Here is a 24,454-nt window from a genome sequence, read left to right as displayed (position 1 = left end):
GGGATGGCGCGCGTCGCGGAGCCCCGGGCCGCCGTGAGGACGGCCAGCGCGGGGTCCCTGGGTGGATCAGACGGGCATGCAGAAGTGGCATCTAGGCCGGCCCCGCTGACCTCTAGCCTTCGGGCCAGGGCAAGCCCAGGGCGTGGGTCTTCTTCCTCTCACTTGTGAAGCTGTAATTGGTCCTGCACTAGTGACACAACCAAAGAATGTCTCTGACCTCACATCCAACCTGTACATCAGGAGAGGAAAAGACATATGAGACTTATAAATGAGAATGTTCTCCTCTAAGCACCACCAAAAACGAAGCCTGTCTCTGTTGCCAGCAACCCCACGGACTATCTTCCACTGAATAATGAATTCCTCTATCTCACCCCATTCTGTGGGCCATCCCCACAGATGTTTTGACACAAATCTAGGGACCATTATTCTCAAAGTTCAGAGGTCTGGGGCTGGACTCAGCAAGGACTGCAACCAGAAACCAGCTGGAACCACAGCAATTAGTCTACAGACACCCAGGGAACCACGGGTTATCACCCTGGGGACACCTATAGGGGGGAGGGCGAGAGGGGAGGAGGAGTAAAAAAATCACGTGGCAGTATCATATCAAGTATTGCACATGGTCTTTTTATTCTCTGCGGCAAAAATGATTCCTCTCTTGAGGCCCACAGCACTGAGTCTGCAGAGAACTCTCTACAGACACAAGCGTGATGATGAAAAAGCAATCCTGGGGTAGTAGTTCTAGACGGATGGCGCGGATGTGCTCGGGGCAGAAATGTAACATGGGTGTTGAGTCATAGGCTGGCTCCCAGGTTAAGTTCCGGTTACTGCTGGGTTAGGACAGACGGGGCTGTTTAAAGGTCCCAAGATTCAAACGTCCTTGTGGTGGAAGGAGAGCTCCTGGCTGGACGGATGTGTCTGGGTCGGGGCGGGGGAGATGCCTCCTGGTGGACCTGCCCTTCCCTCTCAGTTCTTCACGTCTCCCAGGCGCAGCTGGGCAAAGGAGGTGGCCAGCTGCAGCGCCTCCTGCAGGCAGCCCACGTTCTTGCCCGTGGCCTGAGCAGACACGTCTTTGCCACCGCCTTTGCCGTCCATCAGGCCTGACACCTGCTGCACCCACTCGCTGGCTTTCAGGCCCCGGTTGGCTGCATTCTAGGAGACAGGAAGGTGGAGTGGGAGTCAGCACAGGGGACGGGATTGAGGCAGACAAGCAGAGGGCTGGAGCCAGAAGCCCAATCCTGCCCTGATGCCGCCAGGGCTGAGAGCACACAGCTGGGGCCACAGCCAGGGCGACGCACACTGAGCAGCAAAGCCAGCACGGTTAAACGTATTCGCCAGGGGGGAGGGCCTGAGGCTGAAGGGCACTAGGGAGGGGACAGGTGGACAACAGAACAGCATCTCTAACAGGCTGCACGCACGTGTGTGCGCGGGCACACACACACAAGGCTGAAGGGCACTAGGGAGGGGACAGGTGGACAACAGAACGGCATCTCTAATAGGCTGCACGCATGTGTGCGCGCGTGCACACACACACGAGGCTGAAGGGCACTAGGGAGGGGACAGGTGGACAACAGAACGGCATCTCTAATAGGCTGCACGCATGTGTGCGCGCGTGCACACACACACGAGGCTGAAGAGCACTAGGGAGGGGACAGGTGGACAACAGAACAGCATCTCTAACAGGCTGCACGCACGTGTGCGCGCGTGCACACACACACGAGGCTGAAGGGCACTAGGGAGGGGACAGGTGGACAACAGAACGGCATCTCTAACAGGCTGCACACATGTGTGCGCGCGTGCACACACACACGAGGCTGAAGGGCACTAGGGAGGTGACAGGTGGACAACAGAACAGCATTTCTAACAGGCTGCACGCGTGCGTGCGCACGCACACACACACACACACACACACAGGAGGCTGAAGGGCACTAGGGAGGTGACAGGTGGACAACAGAACGGCATTTCTAACAGGCTGCACGCGTGCGTGCGCACGCACACACACACACACACACAGGAGGCTGAAGGGCACTAGGGAGGGGACAGGTGGACAACAGAACGGCATCTCTAATAGGCTGCACGCATGTGTGCGCGCGTGCACACACACACGAGGCTGAAGGGCACTAGGGAGGGGACAGGTGGACAACAGAACAGCATTTCTAACAGTGGACAACAGAACAGCATTTCTAACAGGCTGCACGCGCGCGTGCGCACGCACACACACACACACACACACACACGAGGCTGAAGGGTACTAGGGAGGGGACAGGTGGACAACAGAACGGCATCTCTAATAGGCTGCACACATGTGTGCGCGCGTGCACACACACACGAGGCTGAAGGGCACTAGGGAGGGGACAGGTGGACAACAGAACGGCATCTCTAATAGGCTGCACGCACGTGTGCGCGCGTGCACACACACACATGAGGCTGAAGGGCACTAGGGAGGGGACAGATGGACAACAGAACGGCATCTCTAACAGGCTGCACACATGTGTGCGCGCGTGCACACACACACGAGGCTGAAGGGCACTAGGGAGGTGACAGGTGGACAACAGAACGGCATCTCTAACAGGCTGCGCGCACGCGTGCACACACACACACACACGCACACACACACACACGAGTCTTGGCAAACAACCAAGAAAAATCAGGGTCCCTGAGAAGAGCTATGGACATCACCTCCCACAAGCACAGGGCTGCCTGAGCAGGACTGCAGGGCGTTCTGACCTGGGGGACTTGACACAAGCACGTGATCCTTCCGGCCTCATTATCCACTGTGAAGAGCATGGCGGACGTCTGGGGGGAATGCGTCTTAAAGAGCTTCAGGGCTTCGTTCAGGGCCTGTGGGGAGAAGCTGGCATCAGGCCGTGGCCCTGAGAAAGGGGGCCATGCTCTCCTCAAGTGCGGTGGGTTTGCAGGACTCAGTTCTCAGGGTGCCCCCCACCCCCGCCCCTGCCCCTAAGAGCAGGCGCTGGTCCCAGAGCCTGGACGGGGGCTCAGCACAGGGCCTCGCCCACCCGGGCTCAGGCCGGCCATGCACCTCCAGGAGCCACAGCTCTCCAGCCACGGCTCAGTCCAACTCAGTCCCGAAGGGCGGGCCCTCAGGCAGCTCCTTGGCTCAGAGCCACAGGGCTCACACTCAGCCCCCAGAGGGCTACGGGGAGCCTGTGGGGAGGAGACGGGCAGCAGACGGGCACAGGGCAGTGCGGGGGCCCCGCCAGGCTTGCCTTGGCCGAGGCGCCGCTCTCTACCTCCAGGATGACCAGGGGCTGGTTGGGGCTGCTGTCGATGAGCTGTTTCGTCTTCTCCAACACCTGCATGGAAGGAAGTCCAGAGAGAGGCCTCAGGTCAGAGGCCCAGACTCCGACCCCCAGACAGCAGCCTGCGCAGCCTCTGCTGGGTGAATCCTCCTCCCGCCCGCACTGCCGAGACCCACCCGCTTCTGCACATCGGCTTTGCTAGCCCGGTCTAGGTCATCCATGATCTTCTTCAGGGACTTGAGATTCTCCCGGAATTCATCCTTCTGCCACTGAGGGATGATGGCAGTGGCCAGGGCCTGGACACAGAACAGGAATACCACTGGGATCTGGACCACCAGGAGGTAGGAGGTGAGCCCAGCCCAGCCCACCCTTCTGGCTTTGAACAGCAAAGTTCCCCAACCAGTGTCCAGAAGAAGAAAGTGAAAGTGTTAGTTGCTCAGTCGTGTCTGACTCTTCGTGACCCCATGGACTGCAGCCCGCCAGGCTCCTCTGTCCATGGGACTCTCCAGGCAAGAATACTGGAGTGGGTTGCCATGCCCTCCTCCAGGGGATCTTCCCGACCCAGGGATTGAACCCAGGTCTCAGAGAACACAAAACCATAAAATGTCATAAAGTGACTTGGGACCAGGAGACCTGGAGAAAGTGGGCACCCACAGGACCTGTCCCAACGCCCTCAACACCAGTGCCCACTAGCGCTTGGAAGAGGCTCTCCTGCCATCAGCAACAGGGGCAGCAAGCAGGTTCCAGGGTCCGCAGACCAGGGTCCATGGAGCGCCCTTTGCCAGGCTGCCAGACATCAGCGGTCAGTCCCAACGCCCACGGCCCCGAGAACCACGACCTGAGGAGGGAGGCCGCCCTACCTCCCCGAGGTCCGCGATCTCTTTCTGCACGTCCTTGTTCGGCGCAGTCTGGGCCTTCACTTTGGCCTCCATGACACAGAGAGATTTCTTCAAGCTCTCTGCTTTCCTGAGGGCCTGTGAGGAGGAAAACCAGAGTTGTAAACTCTGGGTCAGGGAACCTTGAACTTCACAATTCTGCCTGTCAACTGTGGCAGGCTCTGACAGCAGGCTCTGACACAAAACTCCCCCAGAACATCAGACCTTTCTCTTCCTTCAGGGAGCAGGTGTCTGCAGCCTCATGCCTCAGGAGGAAGCATTCTCCTCACACACCTGGCCAGTGGATCTTGGGCTCGGGGGTAACCAAGAACTCACGAGTCAGAAGCCCTTCGCACCCATGAAATGACCACTCCTCAAGCCTCAGCATGTGTCAGGCGTGAGTTCCAGTCCCCATGCCGAGCAATTGTCCCCCTACTCCATGCATCTCAAACTAAGTGCATGCCCCCAGGGAGAGGCGGCGAAGTGCCAGGGGCATGGACAACACGGCAAAACACGGCCTCCCTCCTGAACATGAACGCATGACGGCAAAGCTTACCTGCATTTTAAAAGTTTAAAAGATAGCTAGCAAGACTCAGGTGACGGTGGCTTCCTCCTCCCAGGCACGAGTAACTGGAGGGCGTTTGGAGGGCACGCCGGACCTCCGAGCCTGCCCACAGCGGCCACGTGCCCCGTGGACTCAGAGCCCAGCCTCAGCCGCTCACCTTGTGGGCTTCAGCCCCTGTGACAGCAACTATCCTCCGGATGCCCTTGGCAATAGCTTCTTCACTCACGATCACAAACGCTCCTGCGTGACTCGAGTTCTGCAGGTGTCTGCATGGCAGAAAGCAAAGTTCACGGTCCTCCCCGCACCTGGGAGCCCTCAGCTGGGGGCAGGAGCCCTAGGAGGTGGTGGCTCCTGGGGAAGCTTCCCCAGGGAGCAGGGGAAAAAGCCCTTCATGTTACGTCAGGGTACAGCTCTGAAGGCAGTCAGAGAAGGCCTAGCTGGAGCTGACGCTGCGCAAGGAACCACCTTTCTGAGCCTTAGTTTTCTCACACATTAAATGCAGAAAATTCTCCCTCACAGGACAGTTATCTTCTGCCCCTTCTGAAAGTGTCGGTGGACTACCTTTAAAATGTTACCACAACCTCTTCAACAACTGCACTGCTCAGAGAACCTCACCTCAAATGCTCATTTACTGTGTCATCCACAAGGACCCCGGCCCCATCCCCCACCTGCCATTGACCTGCCCGAGACTCAGAGGAGGCCCTGGATGGGCTCTACCGTGGCCTTAGGAATGTTCTTTTCCCCATGATTCCTTTGGAAGCAGGAATTTCCCAGGCCACCACACTGTTCCAGAAAGACCTCAAGGGATACGGAGATCTTCAAGTTGACAGAAGCAAGTGACTGGCCACAGTCAAGCTGAGTCAGCTCTACCGTGTGGCCTAACATAGGGGCTCTGAGACAATGGGGTTATTAATTCCCCAGATGCTCCTTCAGCTGACAAAGGGAACTATATGAGGCCCTGGGAGTCGAAAGGAGCTAAGATCGGGTTAGAAGCGCCACGGCCCTGCTGAATCATGAATTCACAGGCTTCTCTTGTCATCTGTCCAGGGAACCAGAGCAAACAGCCGTGAGGTAAGGGTTAAGGTGACATTTTCCACTTTCTCCTCCTAAGAAGAGCGTTTCACCACACACTCAGTAAAGTCACTATCAGACACTGAGGGTGTGATGGGGGCACAGAGATGCTGACTTCTGGGAGAGCTACTTGGCACCTGCATTTCCGAGGACTCCTCTTCAACCTCAGACAAACCAGAGCTGGTCTAGCCCATTACCCACATCCTCCAAGGGTAACCCAAATTAGTAAGAGGCAGGTCCACCACTGCCCCCAAGGTACTCACGTTCCCCCACAGAACTCAACAGAAGTGAGTGAGCCAGCAGGACCGGAGGGGTCATCCAGCAGCTCAGACACTGGGACCCCAATGGAGACGACTCGCACAGGGTCAGGGTAGGTCTCATCAAACACAGCCCGCAGGCCCTGGATGGCTTTAGCTGCCGCCAGAGGACAATCCTCAGTGTAGACCGGCTGCCGTGGAGAAAGGACAGGAGAGACAGCTGGGGAGATGTTCTCTGGGGGTGCAGGAGGGAGCAGGGAGACTGCGGACTTGCAGGCAGGGCTCTGGTTTCTGATCCTGGCTGTGCTGATCACGTCCCAAAATAAAGCCCCATATGTAAGGTCAAGGAGCTCAAAATAGGAATTTCCAACTATTTCGTTAAACCATGCACCAAATCTGGAATGGATATGCTGCTATATGTAAACCAGATATAACTAGAAGGGCTCTGGCTGTCCTGAGGAGGAGGTGGAGCAGAGACCCCTCACGAACACCAGCACTGTCCCCTACCCAGAACAGCTGAGAACCACTGCGTTAAGCACACATGTTCACAGGACAGGATACGGTTCAATAGAGGGAGAGCATTTGGGCGGCAGCGGCTCCGTAAATGGTGCAGGAAGGAGAGAAGTTCATGACTCAGAGTTCACATGTAATCCAACCTACCTTGGCTGCCTCAATCATCTCATTTGCAATCTCCTCAGCCTTCTTGATCTGCTGGGTGGACATGGCTCCCTTGGCAGTGAAGTCAAAGCGAAGGCGGTCAGGTGCAACTAGGGAGCCTCTCTGGTCAGCCTCCCCCAGCACGGAGCGCAGGGCGAAGTTCAGGATGTGGGTGGCCGTGTGGTTGCTCATGACAGGCCTTCGTCGGGGCTGCACGGGGCAGAGCAGGCTGGTGGAGAGGTCGGTGGTGGACCGCTGGTCGGTCCCCAACACCCACCCTCCCTTTCTTCCCAAGGCCTAAAGGCTTTAGCTGGACACACGGCTGCGCAGAAGAAAGCCTGCAGCGTCCCTCACAGCTAACTGTGGCTAGGTGAGTCACTTCCAGTCAGTGAGAAGGGACACATCCCCCCTCCCCCTCCTCTTTCCCACCATCCGCAACAGGAGGTGGCGAGTTACGGCCTGTGGGCCGAATCCGTCCTGCGGTCCATTTTTATAGCTAGGTTTTCCAGAACACAGCCCACCCATGTTTATATATTGTCTACAGTGCTTTTGTGCCACAACAGCAGTTGTGATGGAGACTGTATGGTTCAGAAAACCAAAAATATTTACTATCTGGCACTTTACAAGGGATTCCCAGGTGACTCAGCAGTAAGAAATCCACCTGCCAATGCACGAGATGCAGGAAACCCATGGGTTCGATCCCTGGGTCAGGAAGATCCCCTGGAGGAGGAAATGGTACCCCACTCCAGTATTCTTGCCTGGGAAATTTCTGTGGACAGAGGAGTCTGGCAGGCTATAGTATGTGGGGCATGGGGTCGCAAAAAGTCAGACATGACTGAGCAACTGAGTATGCACACATGCATGCAGGAAATTTACACAAGAAGCTCACCAACCCCTGCTGTAGAGAATGGATCTGACAGCAACCTTCTTGGAATGTGAAATCAAGAGCAACACCCCAGGAATGAAGGAAGAACAGCAAACAAGGAACAGCAGGCCCTCTGACTTTGTGAGGAGGGCCTCTGCATCAGCGTGGACTTTCAGGTGAAAAGTGCATTTCCACTGTGTTTTATGCTACTGCTATTTTGGAGCTCTGACACACACAGTAGAAACTATTTCACAATATGGGATCCTTGGCTCCTGAAGTATTTGAGGTAAAGCTGGAGAAAGGGAATCCATGAAAATGAAGCTACAGGATCTCAACTGAAATCACCGTGGTCTTACTTGGGACATTTAGATTTAAATTTCAGTTACAACCCTCATAAAATTTACTCCTGCACCTTACTTGTAATTACCTATTTATAATTTCACTTAGAAGGGGTAATAATGATGGACCAATTTAAAGCCAGAAGAAGAGTTGAATTCTTTTCACAGCCTATCAAATCACCATGACGTACACTTTAAATATCTTATAATTCTACATGCCAGTTATGCCTCCATAAAGCTGACTTCTTTTTTAAAAGGGGGAGGGAGAGATCAGTGATCCTATCCAGTGCTGACCAGCATAAAGCAACTCACCTCATCAATAAACAGCCGGACCTGGTCCCCCACTTTCAGGCTGCCGTAGAGTGTTCCTATGTGCAGCACATATCCTCCTCGGACCTGAGTATTCTTCACTGTGAACTCAGTTTTCTAAGAGTCAAGGAGGAGACCAATACACAACTAACTAAATAAATCCAAATGTGTATATGTGTGTGTGTGTGTATGTACACGTACAGGTATGTATACATGCAAATACAGATAAACATATATATGAATTCTCTCTTTACATGTTACACACATAACATTAATATTATTACGATATATATGTATGTATATACATTAATATATATACAGGCCACTATATACCCATTATATTATTATACACACACAGCAGTTTAAATACGTAGTAGACATGTATGTATACACACACGCTCCATTAGGGAGCATCTTAGAGAACTAAAGCCAGGGTAAGGAAACTCAAGTCTGGGAACTCGTCCAAAACCATAGAGCCAGCAGCAGCAGAGCGACAGGCTGCAGCTTGGATGAGGACCCCATCCCGTTCCCCACCCTCCCTTGTGGGGCTGGCTCTCCTTATTTCTGAGGGGAGCCTAGAAGACCCAAGGATCACCCTAAGCAGCCTGGCTGCAAAGACCCCACTGTGAGGGGAGCTGATGGTGAGGGAAGCGACACGGCACAAGCAGCGGTGCCCCTGGCTTCAGAAACACTGGCCATGGGACAACCCAGAGAGCGGTGGTGTCTGCCCCTCAGGCCCGGGAGCACCCAGCTGCCAAAGTGGCTGTCGGGGTGCAGGCCGTGGCTGGCCGCCCGCCCCCTGGCTAGCGAGGAGGAGCTGCTGGCTCACGTCTTCACTGCTGTCGTCGACCTTCACCAGGTACCCTTCGTCGTAGATCTGCCCTCCCTGCTCAGCATAGAAACAGGTCTTGTCCAGCACCACTCCACACTCCTGGCCTGTGGACACTTCTTCCACAAACATCTTATCCCGGCGCAGAGCCATCACTGTAGCTACTGCACTCTCAAACACTGTGCACAAGGGGAAAAACACAGTAGATGATTTCACTCACACGTTCTCAGCTGGCTTGTGCTGGATTCTATTTCTCAAACTCTCCTGAGGTCCTAACTGTCTACTGTTATGTTGGAAGCCAGCCTATTAGCCTTCACAAAAGGGCTTAACATGCTGGTCTTCTACTGGAGAACACAATACTCAGGGATGATCAACTTCCCCGGTTTGCTTGGGACCAAGGGATTTCCCAGGATGTGAGGAAACACTGGGACAATTCTGGGAAAATGGGACAGTTGGTCACCTTAACTCTGAGGTACTGAACAGAAAGCCGGTGAACTTGATAAGCAGATATTTAAGAGTAGTGATAAATTCTCTTTCCAAGGTCAATTCATAAAGACTATATTCATTTTGTGGGCTTCCTTGGATAGATTTAGGAATCCCTGCTGGAGTGAAAAAAGAAAGAAACAGGACTTCCCTGGTAGTCCAGTGGTTACAACTCCATGCTTCCAATGCTTCGGGGCCTGGGTTCAATCCCCCGTCAAGGAACCAGATCCCCACGCCACAACTAAGAATTCATATGCTGCAGCTAAAGACTGCAACTAAAGACCCGAAGAGCTGCAACTAAGACTCAGCACTGACATATAAACAAATATTTTTTTAAAAAAAGAAGAAAGCAAAAACATGTAGTGCCTGTGTATTTGAGCTGTCTTAACTTTAGAACACTACTGTCCTGATGCAAAATTCAACAGCCGCTATGAATTTTACCAGTCAGTATCATTTTTCTTGTTTCCTAACAAGATGTTATTAATATAATTAGTGAAAACTGGGTATAAGGTACAAGAGATCTCAAGTTAAATTTGTTTTTTTACAACATCCTGTGAATCTGTAATTATTCCAAAATAAAAGAGACAGAAAGTCGATCACAAAGGGCCTCTCTGAGTATAAAATAACCCAGCATGACCACACAGTGCTACAGGTGAGGCTACCATGGATACTTAGGGTTTCCAATCTTTTGAGAAGCCTTGCTTGAAAACCACCCCAGATGAGCAAATGAACATACCGTAGGTCCCACTGGAGTCCGAATAGTAACTGTACTTCGGGGAATCATCTGTTGCCTCCAGACCCTTTTCCCGCAGCTCTTCAATAGCATAAATGTCCAGCATAATGAGGTCCTCCCCACCAGCTCCCTTGCCCTGTGATTTCAGCTGCCAGCAAGAGAAATAAGCACAAGTTACCTTAATGTCAGAGAAAAAGAACTCTGAAGGACTCAAAATTGCTAAACCATGCCCCATGTAAAGCTCTCAACAGTTTTTCTGATCTCAGCACCGTGACACTTGGAACCGGTGAACTCTTACTCTGAGAGGCTGTCCACTGGAGGAGGCTGAGCAGCACTCCTGGCCTCGACCCACTACACAGCAGCACACTTGCCCACCCGCACGTTCAGAAACCCGAGAGACGTTTTTACACATCGCTGCCAAACTGCCCCGCTTGAGACTCACTAGTCTTGGGAAAAACAGAAATTTCAAAACCTTTAATGGGAGGAAACTCATGCTTTGCAGTCAAGCCCTGCCTTGCTTGGCGCTGAGTTTCCTTCTCACTCCATAAACACTTTACCTGGGCCAGCTTCCTCTCCTCGTCAAAGCCATCCATGTCCACCACCAGCCCCTTCTCCTCAGCAATCAGCGCGGTGAGATCCACGGGGAACCCGTAGGTGTCGTAGAGGAGCCAAGCGGTATCCCCTGCACAGCACCACGGAGCATGTAAGAGCGACAGGGACAGGGAGGAGGCTCAGGGGGGCACACACATGCTGACGGCTGATTCACGGCAGAAAACAACACAACACTATACAACAACTGTCCTCCCGTTAAAAACAAATAAATTTTAAAAGATTAAAAAATGATGGAAACAACCTCCCTCTTTCCCACTCCCTCCTTCCCAGGAGGAAGCTGGCAATGACAGGAGGAATTAAAGAGCCATGCAAGTCAGTTTTGGTTCTGTATCAGAAAATCCATTAAATCTTTTCCAGTCACCCTGGGAGAAGCACAAAGAGTCCCTGGGAAAGCTCTATTTCCTAATCTGAACACAAGTGTGTTCAGTTTGTGGGAAATACACCAGGCTTTCACCCTGTACATTACACTTCCATAAAGAGTAAAAACTTTTGGAACTAATTTTCCTGTCAGGTAAAAAATAAACCTGTAAAACATTATATACTATTTGTTCCCATTTTTGCTTGTGAGCACACACACCCCTATATACATCTGTATGCATGTCTTGACTAGTCTTGAAAACTAGAAAGAAAGAAAAGTCTTGACTAGTTAGTTATATGCAAAATGCCAAAGAATTGTGACTTCTGAAAAATGAGTCAAAGAGGATTTTCACTTTTTACCTCTATACTGTTTGAATACTTTGCCACAATAATATATTACTTTTTAAATCATATTATTAAACCCCATTTCACACCAAAGTGGTCTAACCAGGCTATGCTCAGCCTTTGGAGACACAAGAGCCTACAGTCAAGTTTGTGAGAAAGGGCTTGCCTCTTCCAGGAAGATGAACCAGCCTGATGAAGAAAGGAAAAAACCGGTTCTTACCAGGAATGATTTTGCTGTCTCCCAGGCTCTGAATTTTCCTGTCCAGGATGCGACGCCCTCTGCTGAGCGTCTTGAGAAACTGCACTTCTTCTTCATTAATGATGTCCTTCACCATATCTGGGTCCTTCTTCAGCTCAGGAAACGCATCACCCTGGCAAATGGGAAACACAGATTTGAGGCCAATAAAGACAAGGATTATACCATAACTCCTCTAAAAATTCTCATTAACAGTGTGATATCGCTCACCCTACCCCAATTAAGGTTTGCACTTTAGTACAGAAGAGGTGAGCAGGAAACACACTTACCAGAGACTGGACAACGACGTCTACTAACGTAGCAAAGAAACCCCTGCTGGCATTGAGTTTCTCATGGGAATATCGAACAGCCCGGCGGAGAATCCGTCTCAACACATACCTGTAAGAAGCAGAACCCAAGACCCTGCTAGACAGCATTCCCAGTCAAGCACTTTGTAGAGGGCCCTTTGGAATTCTACCAAAAGGCCTACTCTTTGAGAGACTCTCCTAAGGCTTTTTTGCATTCCCCCAAGGTCATGAACATTAATTCCAGCATAAAACTCATGTTTTGTGGATGTTACTACATATCCACAAATACGCATCAAGGGTAACCTTGGTTCATCTTCCAGCCTTGTTCTGCTAAACCAAAGATGGGGGCAGGAAGTACAGACCAGATGGCCGACTTGATGCCCACAACCCCAGGTCCTGCCTGTCAATAATCAAGATGCCTTGGGTTAATTATTATCTACCCTGCCCCTGTCAGTATCTTATCAGGCAACCTTAAATACAATCCTTATTACCTTGTACTTGGCAGCAAAGATTTAATATAGTGAACTCTGTTCAAAGTGAGCTGAAACTCCCTCTATTCCTAAAAAAGGGAAAAAAAAGAATCCCTCCAACCACCTAGATGACACATAAAGCAATAATGAAGTGTGGCTTTAAGTTCCACAGAGCCAAAAACTCGGTGTCAGCCCTAAAGCTGCACCGTGTAACACACTTACCCCCGCCCTGTATTGTCAGGTCGGCCGCCATCGGCCAGGGCCACAGTGATGGTCCGTGCGTGGTCAGCCAGCACCCGGTAGGCCATGTCGATCCCGTCAGTGTCCTCTGCACCCACTTTCCCAGTGTATGGCCGAGCACCTGTGCCCTGCAGATAAAAACCAGGAGGCAGCTCATTGGGAAGTGGCCCTTCTGGTGCTGCCTTACCCTAGAAGGTTCCAGAGGACTGCGGGGTGGGGGTGGGGGCACAAGGAGAAAGGGTGACCACCTTGCCAGATCCTGTAATCCCAAGAAAGGTGACAGGGGCAAGACTGAAGAGCCTCTAACCAGGCTGCTGCACTCAGTAAATCACAATGCCCTGTGCTTCTTCAGAACACTGTTATTAATATTAACCATGAAGCTGGCAGATGGTCACAGGTGCCCTCACGTGGCAAAGCATACAACTGTTTTATTTTTGACAGAACTAACAGCCAGCCTGGAAACCTCCACCGAAGTCTGCAATAGGACCAGTACCTTTTGGATGGCTTCAAAATAAGGGACAAAAAGGTCAGTGTCATAGTTGGACATCTTATTCTGCAGCACGGACACCAGTCGCTCCAGGCCCATCCCTGTGTCGATGCTTTTCTTGGGAAGAGGCTTCAGAATGCCATCGGTTTCCCTGCAAGATCCAGATAAAGAGGAAGGTGAAACACGGACTCTGGCTGCCACCTCTCCCTGCTGGGTACAACTCAGTTAGCCATTTGCAGGCTGTGACTGTCATTAGCTTCTGCCTATTTTGGTAGGAAGACGGGAGTGCAGAGAAAAGGGAAGAAATAATCTGGGATCCATTACAGAGTGAGGCAAGCTTCAAGGAAATGAGCTTTAGAACAGCAGTTCAAGTTACAGCAAATTATGCCTTTAGCACTGGCCCACTGGCCCCAAAGACGGGATGAGAAGACAACCACACGCTCTGAGTTCCTCTTGCTCTACTTGGCTTGAGGAAAGCTGCTGCTCTTAGCAGGAACAGTTCAGGACCCTGAGGCGACCTGTTATACTGGATGAACACGAGGTTCCAGATCTCCAGCACGTTGGGGTCGTCTTGGTTGACAAGGTGAGCCGCATCCCGACCACCAACCCGGTCATAGTGGATCTCACTGCAGGGACCACATGGGCCCGTGTCACCCATCTCCCAGAAGTTATCCTTCATGTTGCCGGGGAGGATTCTGCTGTCATCCAGCCTGCAGAGAGTGGGAAGAAAGGCCCAGTTACAGCCAGCGACAGGATTCTGCACAGACTTGCATCCCTGAGAAAAGGAGATCCTTATGCATTTCTAGAAAGAGAGCTCACTCTTTGGCAATTACTAAGGCCAAGCCTGCAGCAAATCCTGCTAAAGAAGCACAATATGATTCAAGAGTCACTACAAGAGAATATAAAATACACATGTTATAATCACAACTAAATGAAAATATGCAAATATCTAGATAAAGCTGAGAAACACATAAAAGTGAAAATGTTTATGCTGAATATGTACAGAATTCAACAAATTTCTTTGCAAATGTTCCTTCATTTTCATAAATGAGGACAATTATGACAGTGTAAGTGTTTTTAAAAAAGCTGCATATCATTTAAAGTCACCTCCCTATGCCTCTTCATGTTGGCTTTCAACAACAGAATGATCAAGTAAACCTACAAAGAAAGCAACGGATGCAGCAAAAGATAATTACTCCCAGGCACCTCCACCTCCCAATTCACACCCTAAAATAGGAAATGGCAATGCACTCCAAGTCCTAAGACCCCACTCTGGCACTGAGCACAGAATCATTTTATTCCTCATACTCATACTCTCAACATGCAAGCTGCATTCTTACCCCAAGTTTTGCCAGATCTGTTTGCATTCCAGGTCTGGTTCTAAGCCAGCTGCTTCGTCCCCACCAAAGTAAGTAACGTAGAGTCTTTCAACTGGAATGCCAAACTCTTGGGTAAGAAGTTCTAGAGCCATCTTACATGCCAGTTCCTACAACAAGATCAAAAAGATGTGGAACGTGACCAAACCAAAATCTATTTAGTATGAGTAGAAGAGGGCCAAAACAGTGTCTTCACCATAAACAGTCAAATTCAGGATCAATTTATACAAGAAATCCAAATGTAAACTGAAATAATCAAATTACAGGCACTGCTTTCAGGAAGTCTTAGAATTAAGAAATGTCCTTCACTTCTGAATCTCAAAATGCCAACAGATCTTCTCTTTGAACTTACCTTGAAGTAATCTCCAAAGGACCAGGAGCCCAGCATCTCAAAGAAGGTGTGATGATAGACATCCTTGCCCACGTCATCCAGGTCATTGTGTTTGCCGCCAGCCCGGATGCATTTCTGAGTGTTGGCAGCTCTGCTCAGCTTTGCCATAGCGTGAGATGGGTCAATAGTATTCAGAAAGATGGGTTTGAACTAAAAAAAAAGGAACATTTCAACTTTTAAAGAGCTGCAGATATATCAGGTGGTTGCACGCTGGCAGGAAGAGACTACACATTAAACTGTTCGGTTCCAGATATGATCAGCCTGCAAAACGGAAACTTATCAGAGGCAGGTGGCCCTGTGGGCTGCAGCAGAGGAGAATGTCTTGGAGCAGCGCCCCCCTGGCCCTAGTTCTCTAATGATTCCCATCAATGCCAGTAACACCAACTGAGACAGAAAGCCCTGCCAGATCTAGGATAAGGGGCAAGGCTGATGCAGTGAAACCAGTGCTTCCTCTTAAGTCTCTGACAGTCAGGGCTTACACCATCTTTCTAGAAGAACTTATTCCAAACCTGATGTGCTGGCTTGGTAGTAAAGGTGATAAGGAAGAAAAAATTTTGAGACCTTTTAAAGAAGTAAAATTAGCACAACTAGGTCATACTAGCTCCATAATCACAACTGGCTGATGTGTGATTAGCTACAGAATTACCATCACTGCATAGAGTTCTACTGGATAGTCCTGCACTAGACCACAAACTCCTTAAAGGAAAAACTATCTTACTTAGTTCTGTATAACCAGCACCTGGATAGAACGAGCAGATGCCTAACAAATACTAATTCAAAATGTACAAACAATCAAGCAAAAAAAAAAAAAAAAAGGTATTTCTGATTAAGAGGCAGTAGACCACATAAAGGGCTTCCATGGTGGCTCAGTGGTAAAGAATCTGCCTGCCAATGCAGACGACCCAGGTTCAATCCCTGGAGAAGGAAATGGCAACCCCCTCCAGTATGCTTTCCTGGTAAATCCCATTGACAGAGGAGCCTGGCAGGCTAAAGTCCATGAGATCTCAAAGAGTTGGAAACGACTTAGCAACAGAGCACATAAGTTAAACAAATGACTCTCTCTGAGTTCAAATCCACGCTCCAGTCTCATAAGCTTAGGCAGTTTTAGCCGAGCCTTCACTGCCTCAGTGGGATGGTACAGAGTGAGCATCAAATGTGTTAGTGTATGTAAGACATAGAACAGTGCCTGGTGTATAGGAGGTGCCACATGCAATCTACTAGTGACTGTTATTCAAGGAATGTTTATCAACCTTGGACTTTGTGGTCCTTCTGCCAAGTACAGTCAGTTCATATGGGAGAAGACAAAGCCGAGGTATGCATAAGTAGAACAGAACTGTTTCAGTGCTCCAGAAAACCCACCACCTTGAAAGAATCCACCTAAAATTAGCACCCTCAATTCTAGGTGTATGCATGGGATTCACACACATAATGGAAAACACTTTTATAATTTCATAGTTCACGTTACACAAGGTGGAAAATGTTTCCACTGGTGCCACTTTTCAAAGCCAGAGAAGAGACCTGGGACAAAAGAAAATGTCAGCTTATCCCAGAGAGGGTCATCCTAAGGGCTGGTGGGCCCATCAGGCTAAGCGGGGCACCCAGAGAACCTCCAAAGGAAAGCCCCGAGGGCACCATCTAACCTGAAGCCACTTCCAACCAATTAAACAGTTTTCCATGTCACAGGCATACTGAAACACCTTTATCAACTTGTGATGCTCCCACTATTTCAAGAGAAAACTCTTGTCTCCTAAAATAAAACTTTCAAGTATCTTTTATAGATCAATTGCCCCAATAAGTTTCTTTAGCAGTAGATCCAAATTGACATTGGTGGCAGTAGATGCAAGGAAAAATTATAAATCCATAAAACAGTGCATGGCCTAGAATGGGAATGAAAGCAAAGCCTTAAAAGAATTCTGAAGAACTGACTTATTTTATAAAGAAAAATACAAGGACAATGAGAAGATGAAGGAGAACCACAACAGCTGAGTTAACAAGTCTCTTCAGGGCTCAGCAAGATTAACCCAGACTCTGATTCTAATAACACATAGCTTTTTCCTTAGGAAGGGAAAAAAAAAAGAGCAAAAAATTATAGACTAGATGCAGGCTGTATTTTTCTTAAGAGGCATGCAAGGTTAATCCCTGAGTATCAGGGTCTCTCATCATAATTAAAAATAACAATAGCTAATGTTCAAGTACCTACTTCAAATACTGTGCTACACCTTTTTTTTTTTTGGCTTCACCCGAGCCCCTTGCAGTGGAAGTGTGGAGTCTAAACCACTGGACCATCAGGTAAGTAAGTCCCTGTGGTAAACACTTTTAATGCATTACTTTATTTACTCCTCATTGCAACCTAAAGACAGGCACTATTATTATTTCTCTTTTCACACACAAAGAAATGGAAGTTCAACAACATAAGGACTACATAGTAAGTGACAGGACCGGGATTTCGTAGGACTTCAGGGTTGCTTTGCTGCCTCCTATGCGGACAAAAAGGCAAGGGGAATGGGAAAACAACCTTACCTGGTTCATGCCTGCGTTGGCAAAGAGCAAAGTGGGATCGTCCAAAGGGATGGTGGCAGATGAGTGCACATAGGTGTGTTCATTTCTCTTGAAGAAATCTATAAAACGCTGCCGGATTTCACCTGCTGTTAGGGTTGCGTCCATCTTGAAAATAACCCTAGGGAACTAACCAAAGAAAAAAATGAAAGAAATGAGGGGAATTGAAACTAAGAGATAAGTAAGCATTATACAAGACTCCTAGCTTCTCAGGCCAAGTCAAAGAAGGACATGGGTAAGCTGTGTGATCCTAAAACCTCTATGTTGGAATGTTCAAGGCTAAAATTATCATTGAAGCAAAACGTGCTGCACTAGCAGACAACTGCACGTGCTCTTCCTTCCAGGGCCAACCTCAAGTTCAATATACCAACACATTAAGCAGAGGAGGTGGTTTCTTCATGCATTTATTCACTGCAAGAATGTACGGAGCACCCACTGTGCCAAGCCCTAGGTCAGGAATTAGGAAATGAGAATTAAACCTCATGATCTAGCACAAAAGCCCACTGGGGAGGGAGGAGGCTCAGGAGAAGTCTTTAAGGGAGTCACTTTACTTCACCATCAAGAGGGCTGTACTCGAAAGGCCCCTTCCAGCTCTGTCTTCACCCACAACTGTGCGAAGTTTCACTATCCCCAAAGCCAGAACCTTCAGGTTTGGCCTAAGCACCTTGGGGAGGCTGTGGCCGGCAACAACGGACCTGGAGATGGGCTTATCTGCACAAGAGACTACCTGCAAGTAGCAGGGATGAACCTGCCTCAACTTAGTTCCAGAACCCAACAGGTAAACCACTGCCCTCCCAGCTTTTAGACTGCTAGGGAGTGAGATACTGTAGCTGCAGTAAGAAGGCAGAGCTCAGAATCTATGAAAGAGAAAGGGACTCAGAAGAGAGGAAAATCAGGAGTAAAACAGATTTACAGTTTCCAATCTCTTTCATATATATTACATGGCTTCTCTGACAGGCGGGTGAGAGAGAAGTGGCACGGGGCTGTACTGCCATAGAGCTCTGGGTGTCTAGAAAAATAAGGAACCATCTCATTCACAATATTATCTAAAAGTCTCTAATCTTAGACCTAGCTCTAACCTTTAAAGTCACTTTGTCCTACACTTGTTTCTCTTCTTGTAAAACAGTAGTACCTATCCTGCCTACACCTGGGGTGTGTGGTTCAAAAGGCCTCCTGTATTTGGAAGCAACTGGTAAACTGGAACAAACTGGATACTATTACTTTACATCACTTACCTCAAAGTTTTATTCCTTTTTAGGAAGAAGATACAAGAAAGAAAGATGTATATAGCAACTATGATGAGATTGTGACTCTTAGATTTTATGTTTAATCACAATTTCAATTGATTTATTCACAACTCAATCAACCCATTATTCAAACAAAAAGCCCTTTGGGGAAAAAGATGGTGAAACACTGAGCCAAAGAACTGATTAAAATTTCCATAGCTGAGGACTTTCTGTTGAAGCCAAGGAGTCACGGCTACAGTTTCTAGAAACTCTGTCACATCACATTCCTCCTCGACCCTCCTCAACATGGCTCAATGCATCTTAATAATAACGGTGGCAACAATGAACACAGGGTGCTAACTCTGACGGAGCAACAGCATCATAGCTGTTTCACAGCGTTCGTTGCTTCTCCTCTAAACGTGTCACCGAGAAAAACAAAGTTTCGTTCCAAAAGACATATGGATTTTCCATCTCTGCTTATTCTTTCAACATACTGAATCCATACTATAAGCTGGGAACCAAGATGAATGCGAGTCTACGCCCTTAATGGGGAGACAGTCATACCCAGAAGTAACTGTAGTATGATATAAAAGGAGCCAGTACATTGATGTAAAGCCCTACGGAGGCTGGGACTATTAAAGGCTGTATCACCACAACTCATTCATTTATTCAATATAAATATACAGGAAGGTTACACTGGATACAGAGGTAACACAGAGCAGACCAGATTCCATATCCCAGCAGGAGTTGCGTGCGGCCTTTGGTTTAAGGTTCCAGCCACTGGACCTATCAACTTGCTCTTCATTTACCAAGTAAGCTGACTACCCTATTCCCCTCTTTGCTTTTTCCTAGTTAATTTCTCATTGTTGGTATCTCAATTTCAAAGAGATTTATTTAAGGAAGGCTTCTCCTTTTTGATCAGATTCTCCCTGTTTTAGTTTCAGAGCCCCAGGTGCCTTCTGCCATAATTTCCACATGCATTTGAGGGCCTGATGTCCATCTCCCCAAGAGGCTGTAAGTTCCAGCCCAGTGGGAATCATGACTGGAGGTTGTACAGTGGTTGCTAAATATTTCATGCTATAGGAATCCTTTAAGAGCGAATTGCTAATGAACTTAAAGCATAGCGGAAACAGACTGACAGAGAAAGTAACCGCTGAATGTGACGGAGCATGCCAAGTGCGTCCAGCAGGGCCTGGACTAGAATCAGTTACGGAGCTACCATCAAGAAATTGGGGAGCGGACAACTGAGGGAGCGGCTCACACAGCCTGATCCTACCCGTCCTGACCACGCTCCCCGGCAACCCCGCCCGCCCCTGGGGATTAAAACCAGGGCATATAAAACCTCCGCCTGGGACGGGTAGTCGACCACGAGGATCCCTCCAAGGTCTCGGTTCTCAGCAAGGCCACCCAAGGCCAAAGCCACCCCAGCGCTCCAGGGGTCTGACAAAAAGCCACTTTCCGGCGGCCGTGTCGCCCAGCGGCCGCCTCAGCCTCGGTTCCGGCCCGGTTCCAGAGGCCTCACTGGACCTGGCCCAGGGGTCAGACGCCGGGCCCAGCCGCTATCTCGGCGCGGCAGAACTCTCTCGGTCCAGTCTGCTTCTCCCAGGGGTCACAGTTCCTGACCTCCCCCTCAGAGCCCACTGCCCGGAACCCTCGGTTACCTGTTCCCACAGACGCGCAGGGGCACGGGCCTCAAGCCGCGGCGGCTGCAGCACGCACCGCCCCGTCCAACCAGAGAGCGCGGGGCAAAGTGCCTCGCCTTGCCTTGCCTTTCCGAGACGTTATTGGTCAAGCAACATGCCAGTCAACTGGAGTACGTATCAGCTTCTTAGTTGGTTCCTGGGAAGGCGGCTCTACTGCTGGCTGACGCAATGGCCGGGAAAGAAGGGATTGGGGCCCATCACGTGACGAGTAAGGTTGCGGACTTCTGGAAACCGACATTTTAGTATCCATAAGATGTGTCGTGGGCTTCCCTCGTGCCTCAGATGGTAAAGAATCCGCCTGCGGTGCGGGAGACCTGGGTTCGATCCCTGGGTTGGGGAGATCCCCTGGAGGAGAGCATAGCAACCCACTCCAGTGTTTCTGCCTGAAGAATCCCCATGGACAGAGGACCATGGCGGGTTACAGCCCATGGGGTCACAAAGAGTGGGACACAACTGAGCACACAGGATAAGTTCTAGTGGTTGATTTGGCTAATGAGGGGAAACAGTGACGTGTGTTTGGTAGAGGTCACAGCTCTTAGCATCTAGCTGTGTTCGTTATGTTGTTATAGAATGGTATGCGGATTCTGATATGTTATGCCAGTGGACACACGTGTCCTTGTCAGACCTTGGATTTGGTGTGGAAGAAATAACTTACTCTTTGAGAGACAAATTGGCCTCTGGTCTTCCATCTGCCTTTGAAAAATAATAGGCTGATTCATGTCAATGTATGGCAAAAACCACTACAATAAAAAATTTAAAAAATAAAAAAAAATAAACTCATAAAAAAAAGAAAAATAATAGTTAATATTTATATGCAAAGCATTAGTAAACATTTCCTTTTTGCTGTTGTTCAGTTGCTCAGTCGTGCTGACTACTTGCGGCCCCATGGTCTGCAGCACACCAGGCTTTTCTGTCCTTCACTATCTCCTGAAAGTTGCTCAAATTCCTGTCAATTGGGTCAGTGATGCCATCTCATTCTCTGTCGCCCCCTTGTCCTCCTGCCCTTAATCTTTCCCAGTATCAAGGTCTATTCCAGTGAGTCAGCTCTTCACATCAGTTGGCCATAGTATTGGAGCTTCAGCATCAGCTTCCAATGAATATTCAGGGTTGATTTTCTTTAGGATTGACTGGTTTGATCTCCTTGCTGTCCAGGGAACTCTCAAAAGCATCAGTTCTTCAGCGCTCAGTCTTCTTTATGGTCCAACTCTCACATCTGTACAGGACTGCTGGAAAAACCAAAGCTTTGACTGTATTCTGCTTAATTTTTCGACTGTGTTTGAGGCAGATCAACTGGCATCCCGTTTATAGAGATGAGGTAACTGTTTTGCCTAGGTACACACTGAAAAAGTTGAAGAGCCAATATTCAAACCTGTGTCTGTGTCACTTCAAGACCCAAGATCTTAACCTCTCTGAGACAGGAGGTAGATGCCACCCCCACCCCCAACCAGCCCCAGGGTAAAGCAATTGGAGATTCATTCTATAAGGACTGAAACTCCAAGACAAGCATAGTGGGACAATTAAGGGAGGAGGCTGGGTCCTACCCAGATACATACTTCTTATTTTCACAGTCAAGAGAACTCCCTGACCACAAAAAAGTTTTGCACAAAAAAGTGCAAAAAAGTTTCCTTGGAGGTCAAAAAGGAGTTATGTCGAGGGATGTTCTCTACCCATATGCCTTTTTTGTAAAGTCCATCTTGGCTAAGAGATGCATGGGCACACAGGGGAGGATCCTGAGATACACCAAATATGCATTGTGAATCAGACAAATCAAAATCACCGGCCAAAGGAAACCCAGGAAACCATGAAGAAATGACCCTTAAAAGTAATTCAAACTTCCACAAGGGTGTGACTCAGTGACTCACTCTCTCTTTCTCTGTATTGCCCGCACACAGTGAGTCTCAGTCAGTTCAGTTGCTCAGTCACATCCAACTCTTTGCGACCTCATGGACTGCAGCATGCCAGGCTTCCCTGTCTATCACCAACTCCTGGAGCTTGCTCAAACTCATGTCTAGCGAGTCAGTGATGCCTTCCAACCATCTCATCATCCTCTGTTATCCCCTTCTCCTGCCTTCAGTCTTTCCCAGAATCATCTCCAATATTAACCTACATCATCTTGTATATCTAAATACAAAGGTATAAAATTGTGCTGGTCATCCCTAGGTTAAAGATACATTAGGAGAACACAAGTTTGCATGCCCAATGCACAGTGAGGCCAAACATCTCAGAACATGGGAATTTAGAGCAGAGAAAGGTTTACTGCAAGGACAAGCAAGGAGAACAGGTAGATGGTGCTCAAAAACCCCAACCTCCCTGATGGTCTGGGGGAGTTTTTTATGACAAAATTTGGGGTGAGGGCTGCAGGGTGTGTGACTCCCTTCTGATTGGTTGGTGGTGAGGTAATAGGGTGGTGCTCCGAGAATCTCCTGCCCAGCCTGAAGTTGTGGGGGGGCGGGGTGGGGGGGTGCAGTTCTTCCTGCCAGAGAACTCAAAGATACTGTATGCATAGTCCTTGAGGAGGAACCAAGACCTTACCCAAAAACTGCACTATTGTTTCTAGACTGCTAGTCTCTTGTTTCCACAATCCTTCCCTTCCCTGATTAGCAAATGTTTGAATCTACCCTTTGGAGTTCAGAGAGGGTCAAGGAGGCTGAATGAAGCCTAATTCCTACAAAGGCTTGTGTGCCCAGGATGGCCCCACAGACTCCTGTTTGGTCTCAATATTACAGAAAAATTTTATCCTTTTTGTTAGGGGAAACATTGACTGAAACCACCCACCCTGGCCAGGCACTGCAGTAACCATTTGAGTGAGTATTTTATGGCAGGAGGTCCTGGTAAGGAACAGGGAACTAACAAGCCCCCACCAACCAGAAGAATTCAGGAAAGGTCAAAAGGAGACACCACATGTCCTACCACCTCCCAGAATCCTTGCTGGCATCCATCTTGGCTGAATAACGCCGGTGCATCCAGAAAGGACTCTGAGACAGAATTAATGGCCAAAGACAACCTGGAAATTAATCCCATCACCATAAAACCTGAGACTTGGCAGAGCAGTTCTTCTGGGTTCTGGGTTCGCATCCCCTGCTCCCCACCCAGGCACCCCTTCCCAATAAAGTCTCTCACCTCATAAGTACATGTGTGTCCTCAGACAATTCATTTTCGAGTGTTAGACGAGATTCCCCCTTTCCAGCCCTAGAAGGAGTCCCCCTTCCTGCAACATTTTTGTGTAAAAGAGAATGCTACCAGAGCTTCCTAAATGGCTCAATGGTAAAGAATCCGCCTTTACCATTGCAGGAGACTCGTGTTCAATCCCTGGGTCAGGAAAATCCCCTGGAGAAGGAAATGGCAACCCACTCCAGTATTTTTACCTGGGAAATCCCATGGACAAAGGAGCGTGGTGGGCTGTAGTCCAAGGGGTTGCAGTAGAGCCAGTCAGTTGACTTAGCAACTAAACAACAAACACAGATAGGTCAAGCTCAAAAGCTAGTAAAAAGTCACTTAACTTGACAGTAAAGTATTAATAACCATCATCACACCTAACATCCCTTAAGCATTTAGCATGCAGTAGACACTGAATCTCACAACCACCTTACAAAGAGCTACTTCATTACCTGCTAGGAAAGGTCCGTCTAGTCAAGGCTATGGTTTTTCCAGTGGTCATGTATGGATGTGAGAATTGAACTGTGAAGAAAGCTGAGCGCGGAAGAATTGATACTTTTGAACTGTGGTGTTGGAGAAGACTCTTGAGAGTCCCTTGGACTGCAAGGAGATCCAACTAGTCCATCCTAAAGGAGATCAGTCCTGGGTGTTCATTGGAAGGCCTGATGCTGAAGCTGAAACTCCAATACTTTGGCCACCTCATGCGACGAGTTGACTCATTGGAAAACACCCTGATGGTGGGAGGGATTGCGG

At 49.0% G+C, this 24,454-nt stretch overlaps 1 protein-coding gene across 1 annotated transcript; it reads right to left on the bottom strand.

Annotated features, from left to right (window-relative positions):
* Positions 1-603: 603 nt before the first annotated feature.
* On the bottom strand, positions 604-20,594 carry AARS1 (alanyl-tRNA synthetase 1). Its single transcript, XM_061137683.1, has 21 exons — positions 20,504-20,594; positions 17,581-17,745; positions 15,022-15,210; positions 14,634-14,779; positions 13,812-14,003; positions 13,300-13,444; positions 12,789-12,934; positions 12,079-12,187; positions 11,774-11,924; positions 10,797-10,921; positions 10,243-10,387; positions 9,024-9,202; positions 8,198-8,311; positions 6,686-6,892; positions 6,032-6,216; positions 4,855-4,963; positions 4,118-4,231; positions 3,434-3,553; positions 3,225-3,311; positions 2,725-2,838; positions 604-1,149 (listed from the first exon to the last, which is right to left on the bottom strand). Exons 2-21 carry the CDS (start codon positions 17,722-17,724, stop codon positions 964-966), a joined length of 2,907 nt encoding a protein of 968 aa, XP_060993666.1. The 5' UTR covers positions 17,725-17,745; positions 20,504-20,594; the 3' UTR covers positions 604-963.
* Between the last annotated feature and the right edge of the window lie 3,860 nt (positions 20,595-24,454).

This window comes from Dama dama, chromosome 4 (assembly GCF_033118175.1).
Source record: "Dama dama isolate Ldn47 chromosome 4, ASM3311817v1, whole genome shotgun sequence".
Classification (NCBI taxonomy): Eukaryota; Metazoa; Chordata; class Mammalia; order Artiodactyla; family Cervidae; genus Dama; species Dama dama.
Note: the sequence above shows the minus strand (reverse complement) of the source record. Positions and strands in the feature narration are given on the sequence as shown.

Excerpts from the sequence above, each read along its gene's own strand:
- AARS1 (XM_061137683.1), bottom strand. The coding sequence starts at position 17,724 with ATGGACGCAACCCTAACAGCAGGTGAAATCCGGCAGCGTTTTATAGAT. Across the intron at positions 6,217-6,685 it reads AGATGATTGAGGCAGCCAAG|CCGGTCTACACTGAGGATTG; the intron begins GTAGGTTGGATT and ends TCTCCACGGCAG. Across the intron at positions 1,150-2,724 it reads GCTTGTGTCAAGTCCCCCAG|AATGCAGCCAACCGGGGCCT; the intron begins GTCAGAACGCCC and ends CCTGTCTCCTAG.